The sequence below is a fragment of the Archocentrus centrarchus genome, unplaced genomic scaffold, assembly GCF_007364275.1.
Source record: "Archocentrus centrarchus isolate MPI-CPG fArcCen1 unplaced genomic scaffold, fArcCen1 scaffold_71_ctg1, whole genome shotgun sequence".
Lineage (NCBI taxonomy): Eukaryota > Metazoa > Chordata > Actinopteri > Cichliformes > Cichlidae > Archocentrus > Archocentrus centrarchus.
Window position 1 is genome coordinate 460,845 of NW_022060286.1, and position 20,725 is coordinate 481,569.

Here is a 20,725-nt window from a genome sequence, read left to right on the forward strand (position 1 = left end):
GGGTTTATTTATGTTTTCACAGATTCAGTCTAATACTGAATGAAATGCAGTGCTGAGGCTGTGGTTAAAATCCCCCACTGTAATGATTTTATCTGACCTGAGCACTAACTCTGATAAAAGTGAGAAATCAGACTCTGAGTGACATCCAGGCCATGAATAAACAGGTTTTTGTGTTTTCAGGCTCAGAGGTAGGTTCAGGATTGGTACTTAAAGGAACGTGTGAGTAAACATGATTTTGTGTTTTACAGCAGTAGATTACAGTTTGCCGTCCAATCAGAGCGCAGCTCTCATCTGTAGCTGCCCTCTGCAGTTTGGACTCTGGACCTGCAGCTGCAGTCTGACTTTAATTTGTTCACAAACTCAGGATCTTGTTGTTGTTTCACACATGATGCGGGTTTCCACGTCTCCTCCTCTCCTTCTTCTTCCCCTCGCACTCCTGCTCCTTCTTCCTGTCGCTCCGGCACATGGCGGACATGTTCTGGCTTTTCCAGGAGAGTTCAGCCATTGGTTGAACATGCGGACCATCTTAGAAGAGCTACTGAAGAGGAACCACTCTGTCACCGTCTTAGTGCCCGATGCATCGCCATCTATCAACTACAACAACAGCTACGAGGCCGCCAAGTTCAACTTCCTGGTCTTCAAGGTAAGGCTGGCATTTATGCAGCGTGTTTGTAGTTGTAGTGACACCCAAAGAAACAACCCAGAGCCACAGATCAATCACTGCTAATCACTGCTAATAACTACTAATCACTGCTGATTGCTGCTAATCACTGCTGATCACTTCCAATCACTGCTAATAACTACTAATTACTGCAGATTATTTCCAAGGATATCAGTGACCTTAAACTTTAAGTTTTAAAGCATTGCTTAATATTAGGTGGGGGTCTGTGGCACCTCCCATGAAGATTTTGACTGCTTATCTACCTCTGAGAAATAATGCATTTTATTTTTTTATTTTCCTTCCTCTGGTTATTTTTTTATTTCATTATTTTTCTAGTGCTTTTGAGCATTTGTGATATTGCAGAGTTTTCTGTCCCACTTTGAGTAATTATTTTGGTTTGGGGAAATTGACTTTTGGTTCATGTCTTAATTGTTGTTAATAATTATAGAAGCTTCACCTGTGTCCTGCTCCCTCCTGTTTCTTCTTGAGCAATTAGTCAACTTTGTATGCAATCATGTGACAAACTAAGTCCACCCTTACTCCTTCCACAGGAATTCAGAGGGTCAGTAGCAGCCAGGTGTTGAAAATCAAATGCATTGATTAGCTGACCGTGATCAGTGTGAGCAGATCTATGAAAGCAGAAGTTTCATTGATCAGTGTGAGCAGATCTATGAAAGCAGAAGTTTCAGCAGTTTGCAGGTCTTGAGCATTCAGGTGTGTGCTAACACAATCCCACTATATTGCCAAGAGTGGACATCCCAATAAATTCACCCAAGCTCAGACTGTTTAACTACCTCAGTGACCTCACCCCCAGTGATGGGCAAGTCATCCCCCTCGTCCCCAGACTCTGCTTCCACTACAGAAGGCGTGTCAGTGGGATTCAGGAGGTCCTCGAAGGATTCCTTCCACCGTCCGACTATAGCCTCAGTTGAAGAGAGCAGCACCCCACCCACACTATAAACCGTGAGTGGAGCACCGCTTTCCCCTCCTGAGCCACCTGAATTGATTTGATGCTGTCTGAGAGTCTTTTTCCATAGCTTCACCGAACTCCTCCTACACCAGAGTTTTTGCTTCGGCCACTGCCCAAGCTGCGTTCCACTTGGCCTGCCGATACTTGTCAGCTGCCTCTGGAGTCCCACAGGCAAACCAAGCCTGGTAGGACTCCTTCTTCAGCTTGATGGCTCTCTTCACCTCAGGTGACCACCATGTGGTTCGGGCATTACCACCACAACAGCCACCAACCACCTTGCAGCCACAGCTCCTAGCAGCAGCCTCAACAATGGAGGTGTAGAACATGGTCCATTCGGACTCAATGTCCTCAGCCCCCCTCAGGATGCTGTCGAAGTTCTGCCGGTGGTGGGAGTTGAAGATCTCCCGGACTGGGGCTTCTGCCAAGCATTCCCAGGACACCCTCACAATAAGTTTAGGTGCACCAGGTCTGTCCAGCATCTTCCCCCGCCACCAACTCACCACCAGGTGCTGAGTTGGATCCTGTGGGAGGTCCTGCGGGACTATGAGGTGTCTGGCTCGTCGTTGCGGGCCATTCAGTCTCTGAACAACCGCAGTGAGAGCTTGGTCTGTATAGCCAGTAATAAGTCGGACTCGTTTCCTGTGGGTGTCAGACTCCATCAGGGCTGCCCTTTGTCACCGATTCTGGTCATAATTTTTATGGACAGAATTTCTAGGCGTAGCCAGGCGGCGGAAGGCTTCTTCCTTGTGGCCTCAGAGTTTCATCTCTGCTCTTTGCAGATGATGCGGCCCTGTTGGCTTCATCAGGGGGTGGCCCCCAGCTCGCAGTGGAACGGTTCACAGCTGAGTGTGAAGCAGCTGGTATGAGAATCAGCACCTCTAAAGCTGAGGCCATGGTCCTCAGCCAGAAAAGGGTGGAGTGTCCTCTCCGGCTCAGGGATGAGTCCCTGCCCCAAGTGGAGGAGTTCAAGTATCTCAGGGTCTTGTTCACGATTGACGGGAGAAGGGAGCGGGAGATCAACAGACGGATCAGGGCTGCTTCTGCAGTGATGCGGACGCTGCACCGATCTGTCATGGTGAAGAGGGAGCTTAGTGTAAAAGCGAAGCTTTACTGGTCGATCTACGTTCCTACCCTCACCTGTGGTCATGAGCTTTGGGTAGTGACCGAAAGAATAAAATCGCGAATACAAGCGGCAGAAATGAGTTTCCTTCGAAGGGTGGCTGGCCTCTTCCTTAGAGATAAGGTGAGGAGTGCCGGCATCCAGGAGGGGCTCAGAATAGAGCTGCTGCTCCTCCACATCGAAAGGAGCCAATTCAATTCAATTCAATTCAATTCAATTCAGTTCAATTTTATTTATATAGCGCCAAATCACAACAAACAGTCGCCTCAAGGCGCTTTGTATTGTGGGTAAAGACCCTACAATAATACAGAGAAAACCCAACAGTCAAAACGACCCCCTATGAGCAGCACTTAGTGACAGTGGGAAGGAAAAACTCCCTTTAACAGGAAGAAACCTCCTTCAGAACCAGGCTCTGGGAGGGGGGGTCATCTTTTTTGAGGAGGCTGAGGGGAGAGAAAAGACATGCTGTGGAAGAGAGCCAGAGATTAATATCAATTAATGATTAAATGCAGAGTGGAGTATAAACAAAGTAAATAAGGTGAATGAGAAGAAACAGTGCATTATGTGAACCCCCCAGCAGACTAGGCCTATAGCAGCATAACTAAGGGAGGGTTCAGGGTCACCTGATCCAGCCCTAACTATAAGCTTGATCATAAAGGAAAGTTTTAAGCCTAATCTTAAAAATAGAGAGGGTGTCTGTCTCCTGAATCCAAGCTGGAAGCTGGTTCCACAGAAGAGGCGCCTGAAAGCTGAAGGCTCTGCCTCCCATTCTACTCTTAAGTATCCTAGGAACCACAAGTAAGCCAGCAGTCTGAGAGAGAAGTGCTCTGTTGGGGTGATATGGTACTATGAGGTCTTTGAGATAAGATGGTGCCTGATTATTCAAGATCTTGTAGGTGAGGAGAAGGATTTTAAATTCTATTCTAGATTTAACAGGGAGCCAATGAAGAGAAGCCAATATGGGAAAAATCTGCTCTCTCTTTCTAGTCCCTGTCAGTACTCTAGCTGCAGCATTTTGGATCAGCTGAAGGCTTTTTAGGGGGCTTTTAGGACAGCCTGATAATAATGAATTACAATAGTCCAGCCTAGAAGTAATAAATGCATGAATGAGCTTTTCAGCATCACTCTGAGAAAGTATGTTTCTAATTTTAGAAATATTGCACAAATGCAACAAAGCGGTCCTACATATTTGTTTAATATGTGCATTGAAGGACATATCCTGGTCAAACATGACTCCAAGATTTCTCACAGTGTTACTGGTGGCCAAGGTACTGCCATCTGCTTCGACATTAAGGGCCTATTCCAGGAAGCAGGTTTAGCTAACAGCTCTGGGTTTGTTAACCCTAAAATGAGGGGAACTCAGGTTTTCAGTTCCAGAAAGAGAGCTAACTCTAACTCTGAGTCAGTTTCCAGGGTAACAGACTCTGTGACCCTAACCCACTCGGTGGCAGATTTTATCCAACAAACTCGGAGTCTTTCTCAGAGCTGACACTCCAATGTCACATGTCTGACACTCCGATTCATTTCATCATTCAATACGTCTTCCTGGAATATGCCCCATGTTTCTAAAATTTGTAGGGCCATGTGTGTCATCTGGCTTCATGGATAGATAAAGCTTGGCATCATCTGCATAACAGTGAAAATGGCTCTCAGTCTTCAGAGGAATCAGCTGAGACAGTGCCAGATGTCAAAGGAGTCAGCTGTGAGCCCTGCACAGCCCCAGCCTGCACAACCTGAGTATCCTGAGGAAACCTGTGCATCCTGTGCTAGAATTGCCACAGCCCCAGTCATCTGAAGAGACTACGAGCCCTGCGCGCTATGAGGCCCCCAGAAAATCCTAAGTTTCCTGCATCCTCAGAAAGTCCTGAGCTAGTGGGTCCTGCTCCACCTGAGCCTGTCGATCCAGATCCTGTGAGTTCTGAGCCCTTGGTCCTCAAAGCTGCCAAAACTTGAGCCTATGGGTCCTATCCTCCTATGCTAGTGTGACCTGTGTGTGATATCTTCTCGATCTTTGAATAACTGATCTGGAGCCAGTCAGTTCAGAAGTTAACAGCATCTGCATTTATTCAGCAGTCATTCAGTATCTGCATTCATGGCAAAGGATAATAAGATAGTTATCTCTTGTGGGCAACCAGTGAGAATCCTCTGTTAGAATTACCCATAATGCTTTTCCATTACAGTGTGCAAAACAATTTATAATGTGTATTGTGTTGAATACATTGGCACTGTGATCATATACCAGTTAAAGTATGTCAACAAAATGAAATACTCAGACAATCTGTGCATTAAATTTCCAAATGAGAATACTTAAAAAAATAAATAATAGAATAGAATAGAATAGAATGCCTTTATTGTCATTATACAGGATGTACAATGAGATTGGAGGGCCACTCCTGTTCAGTGCCATGCAACAGAAAATCAAACTCTCTAAAATAAAAATAAAAATATTATAATCTAGTATAATCAAGAAATATACAGAAAATAACAATGTATAAAATATACAAAAAATAGAATGTATAAAAATATATACATACATTGGTGCATCTGTACATTGTAAGAAAAGTAAATAAGTGTATACAAATAATAATGAAGAGGATGAATATTGCACTAGTGAATGAATACTGGATATTACACAATATAGGAATGTTGGATATTGTTCAGTATGAATAATCTAATATTGCACAGAGATGTGGGTGTTGCACAGTTACGGTGGGTGAGTGTGAGAGTTCAGGGTGGTGATTGCTCTGGCGAAGAAACTGTTCTTGAGTCTGTTTGTTCTGGCTTTGATGCTCCTGTAGCTCCTGCCAGAGGGCAGCAGATCAAACAGGTCAAAGCCAGGGTGTGAGCTGTCCTTGATGATGTTCCTGGCTCTGCTGATGCAGCAAGAGGTGTAGATGTCCATCAGGGAGGGGAGAGGGCAGCCAACGATTCTTTGTGCTGTCTTGACTACCCTCTGAAGCCTGACCCTGTCTGCCTCAGTGCAGCTGCCGTACCATACTGTGATACAGTACGTCAGCAGGCTCTCAATGGATGAGCGGTAGAAGGTCAGCAGCAGGTTTGAGTCCAAGTTGTTCTTCCTGAGGACCCTCAGGAAGTGAAGTCGCTGCTGAGCCTTCTTGATAACAGCTGTGATGTTATCTGACCAAGAGAGATCAGCAGAGATGAGGACACCGAGAAACCTGAAGGTGTGGACCCTCTCCACACGCTCCTAAATACTATCCTAAATACTTTTAAGTACATGTTACAAACTGAACCGTTACTTTTAGTTCAACATGTTATTACAACAAGCAGAGAACTGGAAGTAGAACATTATATATATATATATATATATATATATATATATATATATATATATATTCAAAATCCTATCATGTTGTGACCATCAGTGCACAGCTACATACTGCATTTATGGCAAAGGATAATAAGGTAGAGTAGTTATCTCTTGTAGACAATGCTGAATTCCCTAAGATGGAACTCGCATGTTCGTTCGATGAAAAATGCAGGAGGCGCTCAATTCATTTCTAATTGCATTTATTATTACATCAAATAATAAATGCAATTAGATCCGGACCAGATTATGTCTCCCTGACCACAAATACAATTTCCTCATCAGTTCACGAAGTCTGATGCCCTCTTTCTCCCTGGGTCTGCCTTTTATTACTGCTACACAAGGTCATAGAAAGGGTGTGAGTGTATTTTCTTCTGTTTTACAGCTGGCAGGTGGTTATCTCCATTTCCAACGTGTGGTTACATTCCAGCATTGTGATCAAGGTTAGCAAGGTTTAACTTGAATATTTTTAACTATGTTACACTGCCCTCTGGCTGTGCCTCCAGAGTGCATCTACATCACTGACCTGCAGAGGCTCTCCATCATTCTGCAGTGGGTCTTCATTGCTGGGCCCCCTGCCAAACCACCAAAGATGTCCCATCACCTCCTTTGACACTGGTGTCCACCCATGCCACCCAAGGGTCTCTGTCAGCATTGTCGGTCCTAAATCAAGCCTTCAAAGGGTCTCCACTGCTGTCCACCTGGCAGTCCCCAGGAGTTATCTCCATTATTGGTCATCTAGTTGGCCTCCAGAACTGTTTTGTACCCTCTTTTTAGCCTCTTAACCCAGCTGCTTCTTTGTTTTTGGACTTGTCCTGGTCCCTTGCTTCCCCCTTGTCTCATAAGTTAGATTCTGTTCACCTGTGTCTTGTTTTCCTCTGCTGTGTACTCTCTCCCTAATTTCCTCATGTGAGTATTTAAGCTTTCATGTTTCCTCACTTTTCTCTCATATTGTCCCTCATCCTGTGTGCTCTGTGTTTCTGCCTTGTGAATCTCTGCTCCTTATTATTTTCTATTCTGTATTTTGGCAAAAGCTGATTTCTTTAGATCCCATTCCTGTCTCGTGCATCCTGCATTTGGGGCCACAACCTGCCCTCCACACAGCAATTCATGATAACCTGAACTTTACACAGTGTCACTGGGCTGTAACTGATCAGTGATCTGATCAGGTGTTTCCTCCTGCAGGTGTCATACAGCAAGGAGGAGTATCTGAGCATCATGCAGGAATTCATCCACTTCTCCATGTACGAGTCACACGCCTCCTCACTGCTGCACAAGTTCATGAAAATGAACTACTTCATGGGGCGCACTTTAGACTTTGGGAGGCAGCAGTGTGATGGGATGCTGAAGAACGAGCAGCTGATGGCGATTCTGAAAGATGCCACATTTGACGCCGTTCTGCAAGACCCAATGGCAATGTGCGGCGACTTGGTGGCTGAGGTGCTTGGCGTGCCGCTCATCCTCTCACTGCGTTTCAGCATTGGCAGCGTCATGGAGCGACACTGTGGTCACGCCCCATCACCACCATCTTATGTCCCGTTAGCTCCTCTGCCCTACAGCGACCACATGACATTCACGGAGAGGCTGATCAACATGGTAACGTACGTGGCGTCATCGTTGCTAACCGAACTGGCCTGGAAGCTGTCACCAGATAAATACTACAGTGAGATCAAAGGTCAGAGGTCACATTATATTGATTTCATCATCTTTCTGAACTCAAGAAGTTTAAGAAATCAAAGTAACCAAACACAAACTTTTATTTTGAAGTCATGTTCCTTATTTCTTGTGTGGACAGGAAGTGCCAGCAGTGTGTGTGAGACTCTGGGAAAGGCTGATGTGTGGCTCATCAGGACATTCTGGGACATTGAGACCCCACGGCCGATCCCGCCCAACTTCAAATATGTGGGCGGTCTGCACTGCAAACCGGCCAATCAGCTGCCGGAGGTGTGAGCTCTGAAGACTCACAGTACTTTTATTCTGAAATAGCAAGATGAATGATGATGTATTAATAATGTCACATCTTCCAGGACCTTGAGGAGTTTGTGCAGAGTTCAGGCGATGCTGGCGTAGTCGTGGTTTCCTTTGGCTCCATGGTAACCAACCTGACGATGGAGCACGCTAATGTCATCGCCACTGCCTTTGGACAAATCCCACAGAAGGTCAGAAGCTCCATCCACTCAAAAACATTCAGGGACTGGGTTATCAGCAGCTATTGATCACATTACTGATTACTTTCTGCAGTAATCATCAAAAACCAGATGAAGGTACAAGAAGCTCAGATGGTTTGTTTACCTGTGAGTTTGTTGGTTTGTTTACCTGGGCCCTATTCCAGAAAGCAGTCTTAGGTAAGTACTCTGGGTTTGTAATCCTAAAATGTAGGAAACTGTTCCAGAAAGAGAGCTGTGCTGAGTCAATTTCCATGGTAACAGACTCTGTGAGCCTAACCTGCTCCTGACAGGTATCTCTTTGACTCCTCCCCACAGTTTCATGTTCTCAGAAATGTCTCAGCTTTATAAGTTTTAAATATTTCAGTGCAGTTTTGGGAGGATGAGACATTTTAATAGAGATTGCAGATCGTGTCGGGAACATGAATCCATTATGAACAGTCTGAATCCCTGATCCTGATCCCTTTGGATCCTCCTGCTGTGCAGGTGGACTGGGACACGGTTTGCTGATCCATTATAGAGCCTCTGATCACCAGTTTAGGTGGTTTTCAGTGGAAAATATGCTGAGATTCATACTCTGAATTTCAGACTGCAAAACTTTTTTTTTTTTCAGTTACTTTAAATTCATTTAGTTCAGTTTTAAAATCATTTCAGCCTCATCTTCACTTAAACATTCCTATTATCTCAAGTATCCAGACATTTGTCCATCACTGAGCTTTTACAACATGACCAATGATCGATCATTGATCAGTGTGTTCTGTGTCTAAAGCTTCATCCAGATCAGTCTGATGTAACAGTGATGCTACAGTAACTGCCAAGCCAAGCCAATTTTATTTATAAAGCACTTTAAAAACAGCAAGCACTGACCAAAGTGCTGAACAAAGAAAACAAGACAACAGTACACAAGGGAAGTGCAGATAAAAATAAATAAATAAAAATAACATAGGATAAAAGCAACAATAACATACATAGTTTATCAAGAATCAAATAATAAAACAGTATATAGGTAATATAATAATAATAATAATAACTATAATAGTAATAATAACTAGGTAAAATAAAATACAAAATAAATACACAACAACTAAAATCAGCATCTCAAACCTGGTCAAAAGCCAGGTGAAATAAGTGGGGCTTAAGAGGTTTTAAAAGTTGTCAGTGAGGAGGCCTGTCTAATATGCAATGGCAGCGAGTTCCATAGTTTAGGGGCTGCCACTGCAAAGGCTCTGTCCCCCCTAAGCTTCCTCTGAGTCCTCGGCACGTCCAAGAGCAGTTTATCAGCTGATCTGAGCGAGCGGGAAGGGGAGTGTAGGTGCAGTAACTCATAGAGGTACGATGGGGCGAGGCCATTTAAAGACTTAAAAACAAATAAAAGGATTTTAAAATGAACTCTAAAATAAACAGGCAACCAGTGCAATGAAGATAAAACAGGGGTAATGTGCTCCCTCTTACGTGTTCCAGTCAAAAGCCGTGCGGCGGCATTCTGGACCAGTTGAAGACGAGCCAATGAGGACTGGTTTACGCCAATATACAAGTTACAATATACAGAGTTACAGTAATCCAGCCGGGACGTAACAAAGGCGTGGATTACTGCTTCAAAATGATCTTTCGACAAGATGGTTTTAATCTTGGCGAGCTGTCTCAGGTGAAAGAAACTGGATTTCACCACAGCAGTAATCTGACCCTCCAACCTAAGACTCTCACCCATCTTAACTCCCAAATTTGTGACCATGGGTTTTGCATACTGGGATGAAGGACCCAGATCCACAGAAATTGGAGCCCCAGTGACGCCCGAACCAAAAACAATCGCCTCCGTCTTATTTTCATCAAAATGCAGGAAGTTCAAAGCCATCCAAGCTTTGATTTCATCGAGACACTTTGTCAAGGTCTGTATGGAGTCTGCATCACTATGTTTTAGGGGCATATAAATCTGGGTATCGTCGGCATAACAGTGGAAAGCAATTTTCTGCTTTCTGAGAATAGAACCAAGGGGCAACAAATATAGAGAAAACAGCAATGGTCCAAGAATTGCAGTAAATGTTTCAGAGGAACTGACTGACAGTCTGACAGCTGCAGCTGCCTCATTATAAATCTGTGACATCATCGCTGTCATGACTGTAAAAGCTTCATGGTACAAAAATAACAAACTAATTTCTAACTGGGATTTTAGTGTTTGTAGAAACATAAACGTCTGCAGATGAATTCGCTCCTCTGATCGCTTTGCAGAGACTTTATGAAGGAGGAAATGAATGGGAGTGTCAGACAGGTGGTTCAGGTGCAGCAGGAGGGGCGGAGTCAGAGACACTCAGAGGTTGTTGGATAAAACCTGCCAGGTCAGGGTCACAGAGTCTGTTACCATGGTAACTGACTCAGAGTTGGAGTTAGCTCTTTCAGGAACTGAAAACCTGAGTTTCCTCATTTTAGGGTTGCAAAGCTAAGCCTGCTTCCTGGAACAGGTCCCAGGAGGTTTCTTTGTTTAACTGTGAGTTTGTTTGTTTGTTTACCTGGGGGTTTATTTGTTTACCTGGGGGTTTCCTTCCCCTACCACCTGGTGTGTGTTTCATTCATTTCAGGTGATTTGGCGTTACCGGGGCAATGCTCCAACTGCATTGGCTTCAAACACAAAGATTTCTAATTGGATCCCTCAGAATGACCTGCTGGGTATGACTCATTCATCCTGTCATAGGATTTCAAAATATAAGCCTAATGAGGCTTTTATACAGATTTGTGATTCCCTTTCAAAATAAAAGTCCATTTTTTTCCTCCTCAGGTCACCCCAAAACACGAGCATTCGTGACTCACGGCGGCACTAATGGTCTGTATGAAGCCGTGTTTCATGGTGTGCCTCTGGTCGGTATCCCGCTGTTTGGCGACCAGCATGATAATCTTGCCCGTATGAGTCGCCTCGATGCCGCCATCGTCCTCGACTTCAACCATCTGACAGCTGAGGAGCTGACAGAGGCGCTGTACACCGTCATAAACCAGCCGAGGTAGGGGTGATTTTACTGTGACACAGTTTGTCTTTACATTTCCTGTTTTTGTTTGTTTGTTTTCATTGTTGAAATTTTTCCTCTTCAAAGTAAAAGTCCCGGCTTCCTGTTGAATTAGAAAACTTAATTTAATTTTCCTGTCTTTGACACCAGTACTTCACACTAAAAGTGTACCACTGTTTAACAGTGACACAGCTGTGTGACTTCCTGTTTGTTCCCCATGATGCACAGCTACAGGACCAAAATGCAGCGTCTGTCAGCGGTGCAGCGTGACCAGCCGGTTACACCACTGAGTACCGCCGTCTTCTGGGTGGAGTTTGTGATGCGACATGGTGGAGCACGGCACCTACGGTTAGCATCACATGACCTGAACTGGTTCCAGTACCACAGCTTGGACACTGGTGCTGCCCTGCTGGTCGCCTTGATGACCGCTGCTGCTTTGTGGTGGACATGCATACGCAGCTTCCTGCAGCGGTGCAGATGGCGAGCAAGAAGAGAGAAGAAGGACTGAAAGGAGTTTTTAAATTTTTAGTGATACATGAAAATGTTTTGACATTGTGCAAAGGCGCAAGGCAGAGCCTTCAGCTTTCAGGCCCCTCTTCTGTGGAACCAGCTCCCAGCTTGGATTCAGGAGACAGACACCCTCTCTATTTTTAAGATTAGGCTTAAAACTTTCCTTTTTGATCAAGCTTATATGTAGTTAGAGCTGCAACTAAAGATAATTTTTGGTAGTCAAATAATCTGTCAATTATTTTATCGATTAGTCAATGATTATTTAAATTTTACCTCACCTGTTCAAGCCTGCACACCTGTTAAGATCACCTTGTTGTTTCTTATCACAATTAAAATAATGACCCATAAAAATACGAGTTTGAAACTAATCAGATGTATTTTTAAGATTAATGTGACCATCACAATAAATATCAAATAATTCAATTCAATTCAATTCAATGTTATTTATATAGCACCAAATCACAACAAACAGTCGCCTCAAGGCGCTTTGTATTGTGGGTAAAGACCCTACAATAATACAGAGAAAACCCAACAGCCAGAACGACCCCCTATGAGCAGCACTTGGTGACAGTGGGAAGGAAAAACTCCCTTTAACAGGAAGAAACCTCCAGCAGAACCAGGCTCAGGGAGGGGGGGTCATCTGCTGTGAGGGGGCTGAGGGGAGAGAAAGACATGCTGTGGAAGAGAGCCAGAGATTAATAAATATTAATGATTAAATGCAGAGTGGAGTATAAACAAAGTAAATAAGGTGAATGAAAAGAAACAGTGCATGAGTACTGAGTACCGCCGTCTTCTGGGTGGAGTTTGTGATGCGACATGGTGGAGCACGGCACCTACGGTTAGCATCACATGACCTGAACTGGTTCCAGTACCACAGCTTGGACACTGGTGCTGCCCTGCTGGTCGCCTTGATGACCGCTGCTGCTTTGTGGTGGACATGCATACGCAGCTTCCTGCAGCGGTGCAGATGGCGAGCAAGAAGAGAGAAGAAGGACTGAAAGGAGTTTTTTTTTATTACATTTTTAGAATTTCATATGATTTTAATATGATGCAGGACTGCCTCTGTCTTGGTTAGCTGAGCACTCCTTGCCCAGTGAAATTTAAAAGTGGACATTAGCTAAAGTCAAAGTCAGTGATCTCTCTTATTGCATATCAGACAGTGTTCTGTCCAATAAGCTTATCTTATTTTTTGTTCATACTATTCCTTAAATTACTGCCATCTTGTGGCTAGAGTTGGCTAATGTCTCTGGAAGCAGGCTCGATTCTACTTGCTTCTGATTCTACCAAAATCTGCAGCGCATGCTGATTTTTGTAGAATCACTGGAGCTGACTGAAGCTGTTGGATATCTTGTTTTTAAGGGATGATGTAGAATTCCATTTCCAGGTCCAAACTGTCACATGATCAATATGCCACAGTGCTGTGTCCCTAGTTGTTATAACTGATCTGACTAAAAAAAACACACTCAGGTGTCATTTTACCAATGTGAAAGAGAAGAGGAAATGGCTACAGTTAATAAGGTATGTTACAATCTTCTGTAATAGTGAACACTGAACACTGGTTCTGTCACTGCTGATTATTTAGGTACATTTAGACCCAGAAATGACGTTGGACTTAAAGACCAGATTTGTGCATTATGGATAAACCTCTGGTCTGTGATAGGAGACTGATGGGAGACCAGAATGTTCGATAAGCTGCAGCTGGCTCTGCCTTCACTGCTCTGGGGTATTCATCATCTCTGTTCGCCTCACCATAAAAGTCACGACACGCCACTACTCTGATGTAATATCCTGTTCCATCCCATTCATCAGAGAGTTCACACCTTAGAAGCTAAAGAGTTGAAGGAAGATTGGAGCAGAGGATTTGAAATGAGCTCATACTGTAACTCAGTCAGTGAATACATGCCTCAGACTAACACACTATTAGTATTAAATTGACTGGTACCTAATACGTTTCTGCTCTATCTGAGCACTCAGAGCACCTCTCAAAACACTTACTACAATCCTCATTCACTCAGTCACACTCACTTTCATACATATACCTTTTTCTTTGCCTAAGTACTTTTAACCTAACATTCACACTCTGATGCATTGAGAGAAACTCAGGATACTGCATCTTGCCCAAGGAGGAGCCAGGGATTGAACCATCAACCCTTTGATTGGTAGATGACATGCTATCAGAATCAGAATCAGAATCAGAAGGTTTTTATTGCCATATGGGTGAACAGGTTCACAGCATTAGGAAATTGCTGCGGTACTTCGTGCTTACAGAAAAAAACAAATAAGTACAAAAACTATAAGACAATATACAAGTATACAATTGCAAATATACAGAGATATTAGAGCTATAACTATAGCACAATATTACAAAATTACAAAATATACAGTGCAGAGACTAATTAAAAGATAAAAGAATGTAGACTATATTCCACTAATATGTACATCAGTGCAGTCAGACAGGTGCATAGACATAGGGTCATCAGCGTTTGTGGAGGGTGGTGGTAACAGTCTTAGGGTTATTGTTCATGAGTCCAACAGCAGAGGGGAAGAAACTGTTCTTATGGCGGGAGGTTCTGGTCCGTATGGACCGTAGCCTCCTGCCTGAGGGGAGAGGGTCAAAAAGTCTGTGCCCAGGGTGAGAGTGGTCGGCTGTGATCCGACCTGCACGCCCCAGTGTCCTGGAGGTGTACAGGTCCTGGAGAGATGGGAGGTTACAGCCAATCACCTTCTCAGCAGAGTGCACAACGCGCTGTAGTCTCTGTTTGTCCCTAGTGGTGGCTCCAGCGTACCACACAGTGATGGAGGAGGTGAGGATGGACTCAATGATGGCAGTATAGAACTGCACCATGGTCCTTGCTGGCAAGTTGAATTTCTTCAACCGCCGCAGGAAGTACATCCTCTGCTGTGCCTTTTTGATGACAGAGGTGATGGTGGGCTCCCACTTGAGGTCCTGGGTGATGGTAGTTCCCAGGAAGCGAAAAGAGTCCACTGTGGTGATGGGGGTGTCAGTCAGGATGATGGAGGGTAGAGGGGCTGTGTGCTTCCTAAAGTCCACTATAATCTCCACTGTCTTCTGGGCGTTCAGTACCAGGTTATTGTGGCTGCACCAGGACGCCAGACGTTTGACCTCCATCCTGTAGGCCGACTCGTCCCCGTCTGAGATGAGTCCGATGAGAGTCATGTCGTCTGCAAACTTAATAAGCTTGACAGACTGGTGGTCAGAGGTGCAGCAGTTGGTATACAGGGAGAAGAGCAGAGGAGAGAGGACACAGCCCTGAGGAGTGCCGGTGCTGATGGTCCGGGAGTCCGAGACATTCTTCCCCAGCCTCACGTGCTGCTTCCTGTTCATCAGGAAGTCAATGATCCACCTGCAGATGGGATCTGGCACGTTCATCTGGGACAGCTTGTCTTGGAGGAGATCAGGGATGATGGTGTTGAAGGCAGAGCTGAAGTCCACAAACAGGATCCTGGCGTAGGTTCCCTGGGAGTCCAGATGCTGTAGGATGAAGTGCAGAGTCAGGTTGATGGCGTCGTCCACAGACCTGTTGGCTCTGTAGGCAAACTGCAGGGGGTCCAGAAGGGGGGCTGTGAGGGACTTGAGGTGGGACAGCACCAGACGCTCAAATGACTTCATGACCACAGAAGTCAGTGCCACAGGTCTGTAGTCATTTAGTCCAGTGATCCTTGGCTTCTTGGGGACAGGAACAATGGTAGCGGTTTTAAAGCAGACAGGCACGTGGCAAGCCTCCAGTGAGGAGTTGAAGATGTTCGTGAACAATGGGGCAAGCTCGTTAGCACAGTGTCTCAGTGTGGCAGGTGAGACACCATCTGGACCTGGAGCTTTGCGAGCTTTGACACTCCTGAACTGCTTTAGCACCTGGTCCTCCTGAATACAAAAGACTGTGGGGGTGGGGGAGGAGGGGGACTCTGGGGTGGGAGTCCTTGATGATGTGGGCTTCTCTGAGGTGTGGGGAGTGGGGGAGGTTGGGGGGTGAATATTTGTGTTGGCTGTATTGTAGTTGGGACTGGTGGAGGTGTGAAGGCTGCTGAACTGACCATCAAAACGACAATAGAACTCGTTCAGTCTATTTGCAGTTTGTAGGTCGTCTGTGGAGTGGGGGGTTTTAGGCTTGTAGTTGGTAATCTGCCTAAAACCTTTCCATACAGAGGCCGCGTCGTTCTCTGAGATCTGCTGCTGTATATTCTCAGAGTGATGTGATCTAGCAGTGGCCACTTCCTTGCTAAACCTGTACTTGGCCTCTTTGTAGCAGTCTTTGTCCCCACTTTTAAAAGCCTCCCTCTTCTCTATCCACAGCTGCTTCAGTTTGGGAGTAAACCAGGGTTTGTCACTGTTATAACACACCCTGGTGCGTGATGGCACAATGCTGTCCTCGCAGAAGTGGATATACGAGGTTACAGTGTCCGTGTAGTCATCCAGACTGTCACAGGCAGCCCTCATTGAGTCCCAGTCTGTAGTTTCGAAGCATGTGCGGAGCTCCTCCACAGCCTCACGGGTCCACTGCTTTGTTGTCCTCACCACAGGTTTTGAGAGCTTCAGCCTCTGTCTGTACGCGGGGATCAGGTGGATCATGTCGTGGTCAGAGAGGCCGAGTGCAGCGCGGGGCACTGCGTGATAAGCCCCGCTTATCGTGCTGTAGCAGTGGTCTAGTGTCTTCTCCTCTCTGGTCGGACATGTGATATATTGTTTATATTTGGGAAGTTCCTGTCTCAGGCTGGCTTTATTAAAGTCCCCAAGTACGATGATAAGAGAGTCCGGGTATGTCCGCTCCATGCACAGAATCTGCTCTGTGAGTGCGCACTGGGCCTCGTGCACGTCCGCGTCCGGCGGGATGTAAACAGCGGCCAGTATGAATGAAGCGAACTCCCGCGGAGAGTAGAACGGTTTACAGTGAATGAAAAGATATTCCAGTGAGGGAGAGCAGTGCTTAGCAATCTCTGTCACATCCGTACACCAGCCACTGTTTATGTAGAAGCAGACTCCTCCACCTGTAGCCTTGCCGGAAAGCGCAGCTTGCCGGTCTGCGCGGAGGAGATGAAATCCCTCCAACTGGAGCGCGCAGTCCGGTATCTCCTCACACAGCCATGACTCCGTGAAGCATAACACACAGGATATGGAAAAGTCTCTATTCATGCTCCTCATCAGTGTCAGTTCGTCCATTTTGTTCCTAAGTGAACGCACGTTGGAGAGGAAAATCCCAGGTAAGGCTGTGCGTAATCCACGTCTCCTTAGCCTCACAAGGACGCCAGCGCGCTTCCCTCTCTTTCGGCGTCTCACTTTCTGGGCCAGAGTGTGTAATAAATCCGCCGCAGATGCGACAAAAACAGGAAATAAATCCGAAGGTGTTGTGGACCTAATGTTGAAAAGCTCTTCTCTGGTGTAAGAATACCCAGAAGAGTGTCCAGACACAGAAATAACGCACAAAAACAAACAAAACAGAGCGCACCGAAGTACCAGGGCATCCATTCGCGGCGCCATCTTGGATATCATTGCAGCTCCAGCCAAACCGATAACCAATTATCAATAACAGATTGATAACATATTAACACGCCGCATTAAATGCTGCTGTGTTTGGTAGAACTTAGACTCAAAGTTTTCTCTCACTAATGGTTTTCCACAGGGATCCATTCTTACACTTCTTTTTTAAATTTACATAATATTGCACTGAAATGTATTGTACATTTTTTGACAGTATTTTATACACCACCAGCTCTTCCTGTAATTGGGCTTATTTTTTAAAAAAATCTCTAATCAGTCTTAAACATGTGCACGCTGTTCATGGATTCCAGCCTGCTGTCTACATCCTAACCCTTCATGGTCATAAAACTGACATTCATGTTTATAAATACTTAATGAATTGATACTGGATTGACTTTCAACACCATACTGAACACAATGCAAGACTACTGAAGGTAACATTGTATTTTTATACAGAAACAGTCACGTGTCACTTTCTGCTGTGGCAGGTATGGCAGAGGACCCCAATACAAGACTCGAGGCTTGAAGAAAGATTTTTTAAATAACTTAAAATAGCAAAACTCGACAGGTGCCAACTACACACGAAAACACAAAACTCAAAATATAGCACTCACAGCCAGGGGCACAGCTATATACTTTCTGCGATGTATGCGGACACATTTTTAGGCACAGCTGTTAATTACAGAAAATGCAACTAGAGAAATAGTTTCCCCACTTCGCTTTGGCACCGCACAAGAGGGGGGTCGCCAAAGTGAAGTGGGGGTATGCACTATATGTATTGCATATAGTATATACCCCCTTTTTGTGCCACTGCTCACAGCAGTAGCCAACATTCAGGGCTAGGCAGACAAGGATCCAACCAAGAACAGAGACAAACTGAGGGCTTAAGTACACACACTAGGTAATCAGGTCAAGTGGAAACAGCAGGGAACAACAGGTGAAACAAATGAAACTAACAACAGAGGGGATGAAAAACTAGACTGAAAAACAGAAAGTAACCCAGCATGGTGCACGCAGACTTAACATCTAGGAGGACTGGCACACAGAAAGAACTAAACAGTGGTCAAGACACAGGGAGAGGAGAAACACGGCACATGCCACGGCTTCACCCTGCACAACAACAACGAACGTGAACAGAAGAGGAGAAAATCACACCACCAGGTAGTGTTGCAGTACTCTAGACCACTTTTTGATGGTCTCGGGCTTGTCTTGGTCTCGGACATTAAGGACTCTGGACAGTGGCAGCACCCGGGGGGTGCTATAGCTCCCCCTGGAAAAGTCATAGCACCCCCGTAGCACTCCCAAGAAAATAGCTTGTGTCTGTGTGTGTTGAGAACTGAAAGAACAAATGATCCTTCATAGCCAGTGGCGGTTCCTGATATGGGCGACATGGGCAGCCGCCCAGGGCAGCTTCTCATCTAGGGCGGGATGAGCGCCCCCCCCCCCCCCCCCCCCCCCCCCCCCCCCCCACACACACACACACACACACACACACATTGATTGTCATGATCCTGGTCCATGTGCCCAGTATTTTGTGTTTAGTTCTTTTGGTTTCTGTTTTCATTGAGTCCTTGTTATGTTTTCCAGTTTGTACCGGGTTTTGTTCATTCATGTAGTTCCTGTCTTAGTTTGGTACTGTCTGATTTCTAGTGTAGTTTGTTTAGCTTTCCTTCCTGTGTCTCCTTCCCAGATGTTCCTTATCCCCTTGTTACCTAGTGTGTTTATATTGTCTGTGTTCCAGTCAGTCCCTGTCGTGTCATTGTCATCAGTACTCGTCCTGCGGTCTTCAGTCAGTCAGTTTAAGTTTGCGCCCTTTGTGTGTCTGCGACCCTATCTCCAGCATTAAAGTTGTGTTTTGAGTTTACCCCACGTCTCTGGTGTCTGCTTAGAGGTCCTCACTCCTCATGACACAGGTTGTAACAGAAGGAAAGGAGCAGGCGGGGGATTCTCTCGTCTCAGTTGCTGAGCCTACAATGTATCTGCATCTAATAATATTAGATGCAAACAACTGATAGACACAAAGCACGTTTCATTTATAATTAGTGATGGGAATCGAGAACCGGTTCCCAGTAATTCAATTCCTTTGAATCGTTAGTCTGCTTGCTTAATGATTACGCTCATCGATTCCACTAACACGAGGATGCATTTGCGTGATTACATCACACACGCACCTTTTTTGGTTCGGAATATATCCAACAGCGTCATGACAGAAGCATCAAGATAAAAAGCATTATAAAATTATGTTCACAGTGTTAGATCCCACAGGTATTTTACCTCTGTGACAGCTATTCCGTTTCAGAGGGTCCTGATCACTTCTGTCAGTGGGGTATTACCCTCTCCTGTAACTCAGTGATACTACTTAAGCTGTGGCGGGGCTGCTCGTCTGGCTCTAACTGCTAATAATCCTAACATCTGCCCCGCTTCCTCTGTACTCTGATGCGATCGGTCAAGAAGGCTCACACAGCCGACCCCAGAATACAGTCCAATTAGTTATAGCAGCCAGCCCCTTTGATCAGTGCGCTTGTTACCGACCAGATTCTTTTATCGGCTCGGACAGTGAGCCCAAGGGACATAAGTAGGTTGAAGTGGATTATTGGAAACTAGTGTGTCCAAAACAGAACCTGATGTTATAGCTTAACTTGTCTATGGCTTTACTGTTGCATAAATAGGGAATGAATTCTCAACGAATTTTACTGACTTTTTAGAGTCAAATTTTATTATGCAGGTTTTCAGCTCAAGCAGTTTGCATTTAGCTCTGAATCAATCCTTAATCAATTCTCAACATGCAGTAATCACTCCTAAATATCAGATCTCATAATTATTGTAAATCAATCACATTTCTTGAACAGAGTAAATACTTATGAGCTGGGTTGATGATGAAGGGGCTTGAAATTGTCCAATCGTTTAAAATCCTTTTTGGAGGAAAAGACTCCAAGTGGGTGCCTGGCCAGAAGCAACCACACCCAACGTCTAGTCCGTTACTGCCTCAGTGAAGTTGGGGGGAAAAGGAGAAGTCCAAAAGAGAGATGTCATCCTCCTTCAGTTGACTGTCCTTCTTTTATAATCCTTACTGTTCATCGGATGTCCTTTTAGAAATCCAACAGCTTAGGTACTTCCAATCTTCATCTGACAATGCAGGGAGAACTCTCACAAAGACATTGGAAGTCAATTAACTGTCCACATATGGATTGGCTTGGTCCAAGGTGCAGACTTGTCTTGGTGCTGGGAAGGGCTCCGTAAATTCTCACTCGATGCTTCTGTGCATCTCTTTTTATAGCTTACATCTAAGACACATCCTAGTTTTAAAACATCATCATGACAAATTATCACTCCACTGCTTGATTACCAATTATGGTATTTGGCCTTGATATTTCTCGTAATACATGGCTTGTTTGGTACTTTCCAGTTAAGACTATTTTTAACTTGTTTTTCCCCTCTGTTCCTTCTTATTCCTAGGCAACAGGTTTCCGTTCCTCATTTCCCC

At 45.0% G+C, this 20,725-nt stretch overlaps 1 protein-coding gene across 2 annotated transcripts; it reads left to right on the forward strand.

The window, feature by feature from the left end:
- The first annotated feature begins 290 nt into the window (after nt 1-290).
- On the forward strand, nt 291-12,748 carry LOC115777756 (UDP-glucuronosyltransferase 2C1-like). 2 transcript variants are annotated; one of them, XM_030725731.1, is made up of 8 exons: nt 291-643; nt 7,265-7,754; nt 7,875-8,023; nt 8,107-8,238; nt 10,818-10,905; nt 11,015-11,234; nt 11,466-11,566; nt 12,567-12,748. In XM_030725731.1, the coding sequence occupies exons 1-8, from the start codon at nt 386-388 to the stop codon at nt 12,743-12,745; spliced, it is 1,617 nt and encodes a 538-aa protein (XP_030581591.1). In that variant the 5' UTR covers nt 291-385; the 3' UTR covers nt 12,746-12,748. The 2 variants fall into 2 exon arrangements, with proteins under 2 accessions (XP_030581591.1, XP_030581590.1); XM_030725730.1 differs by lacking the exon at nt 12,567-12,748 and having other exon boundaries at nt 11,466-11,828.
- Nucleotides 12,749-20,725: the final 7,977 nt, after the last annotated feature.

What these genes read in the sequence shown, in the direction of transcription:
- LOC115777756 (XM_030725731.1), top strand. Translation starts at nt 386, where the DNA reads ATGATGCGGGTTTCCACGTCTCCTCCTCTCCTTCTTCTTCCCCTCGCA. An exon ending in ATACTACAGTGAGATCAAAG is followed by an intron (nt 7,755 to 7,874) that starts GTCAGAGGTCAC and finishes TTGTGTGGACAG; the next exon opens with GAAGTGCCAGCAGTGTGTGT. An exon ending in GGAGTTTGTGATGCGACATG is followed by an intron (nt 11,567 to 12,566) that starts GTGGAGCACGGC and finishes TGATGCGACATG; the next exon opens with GTGGAGCACGGCACCTACGG.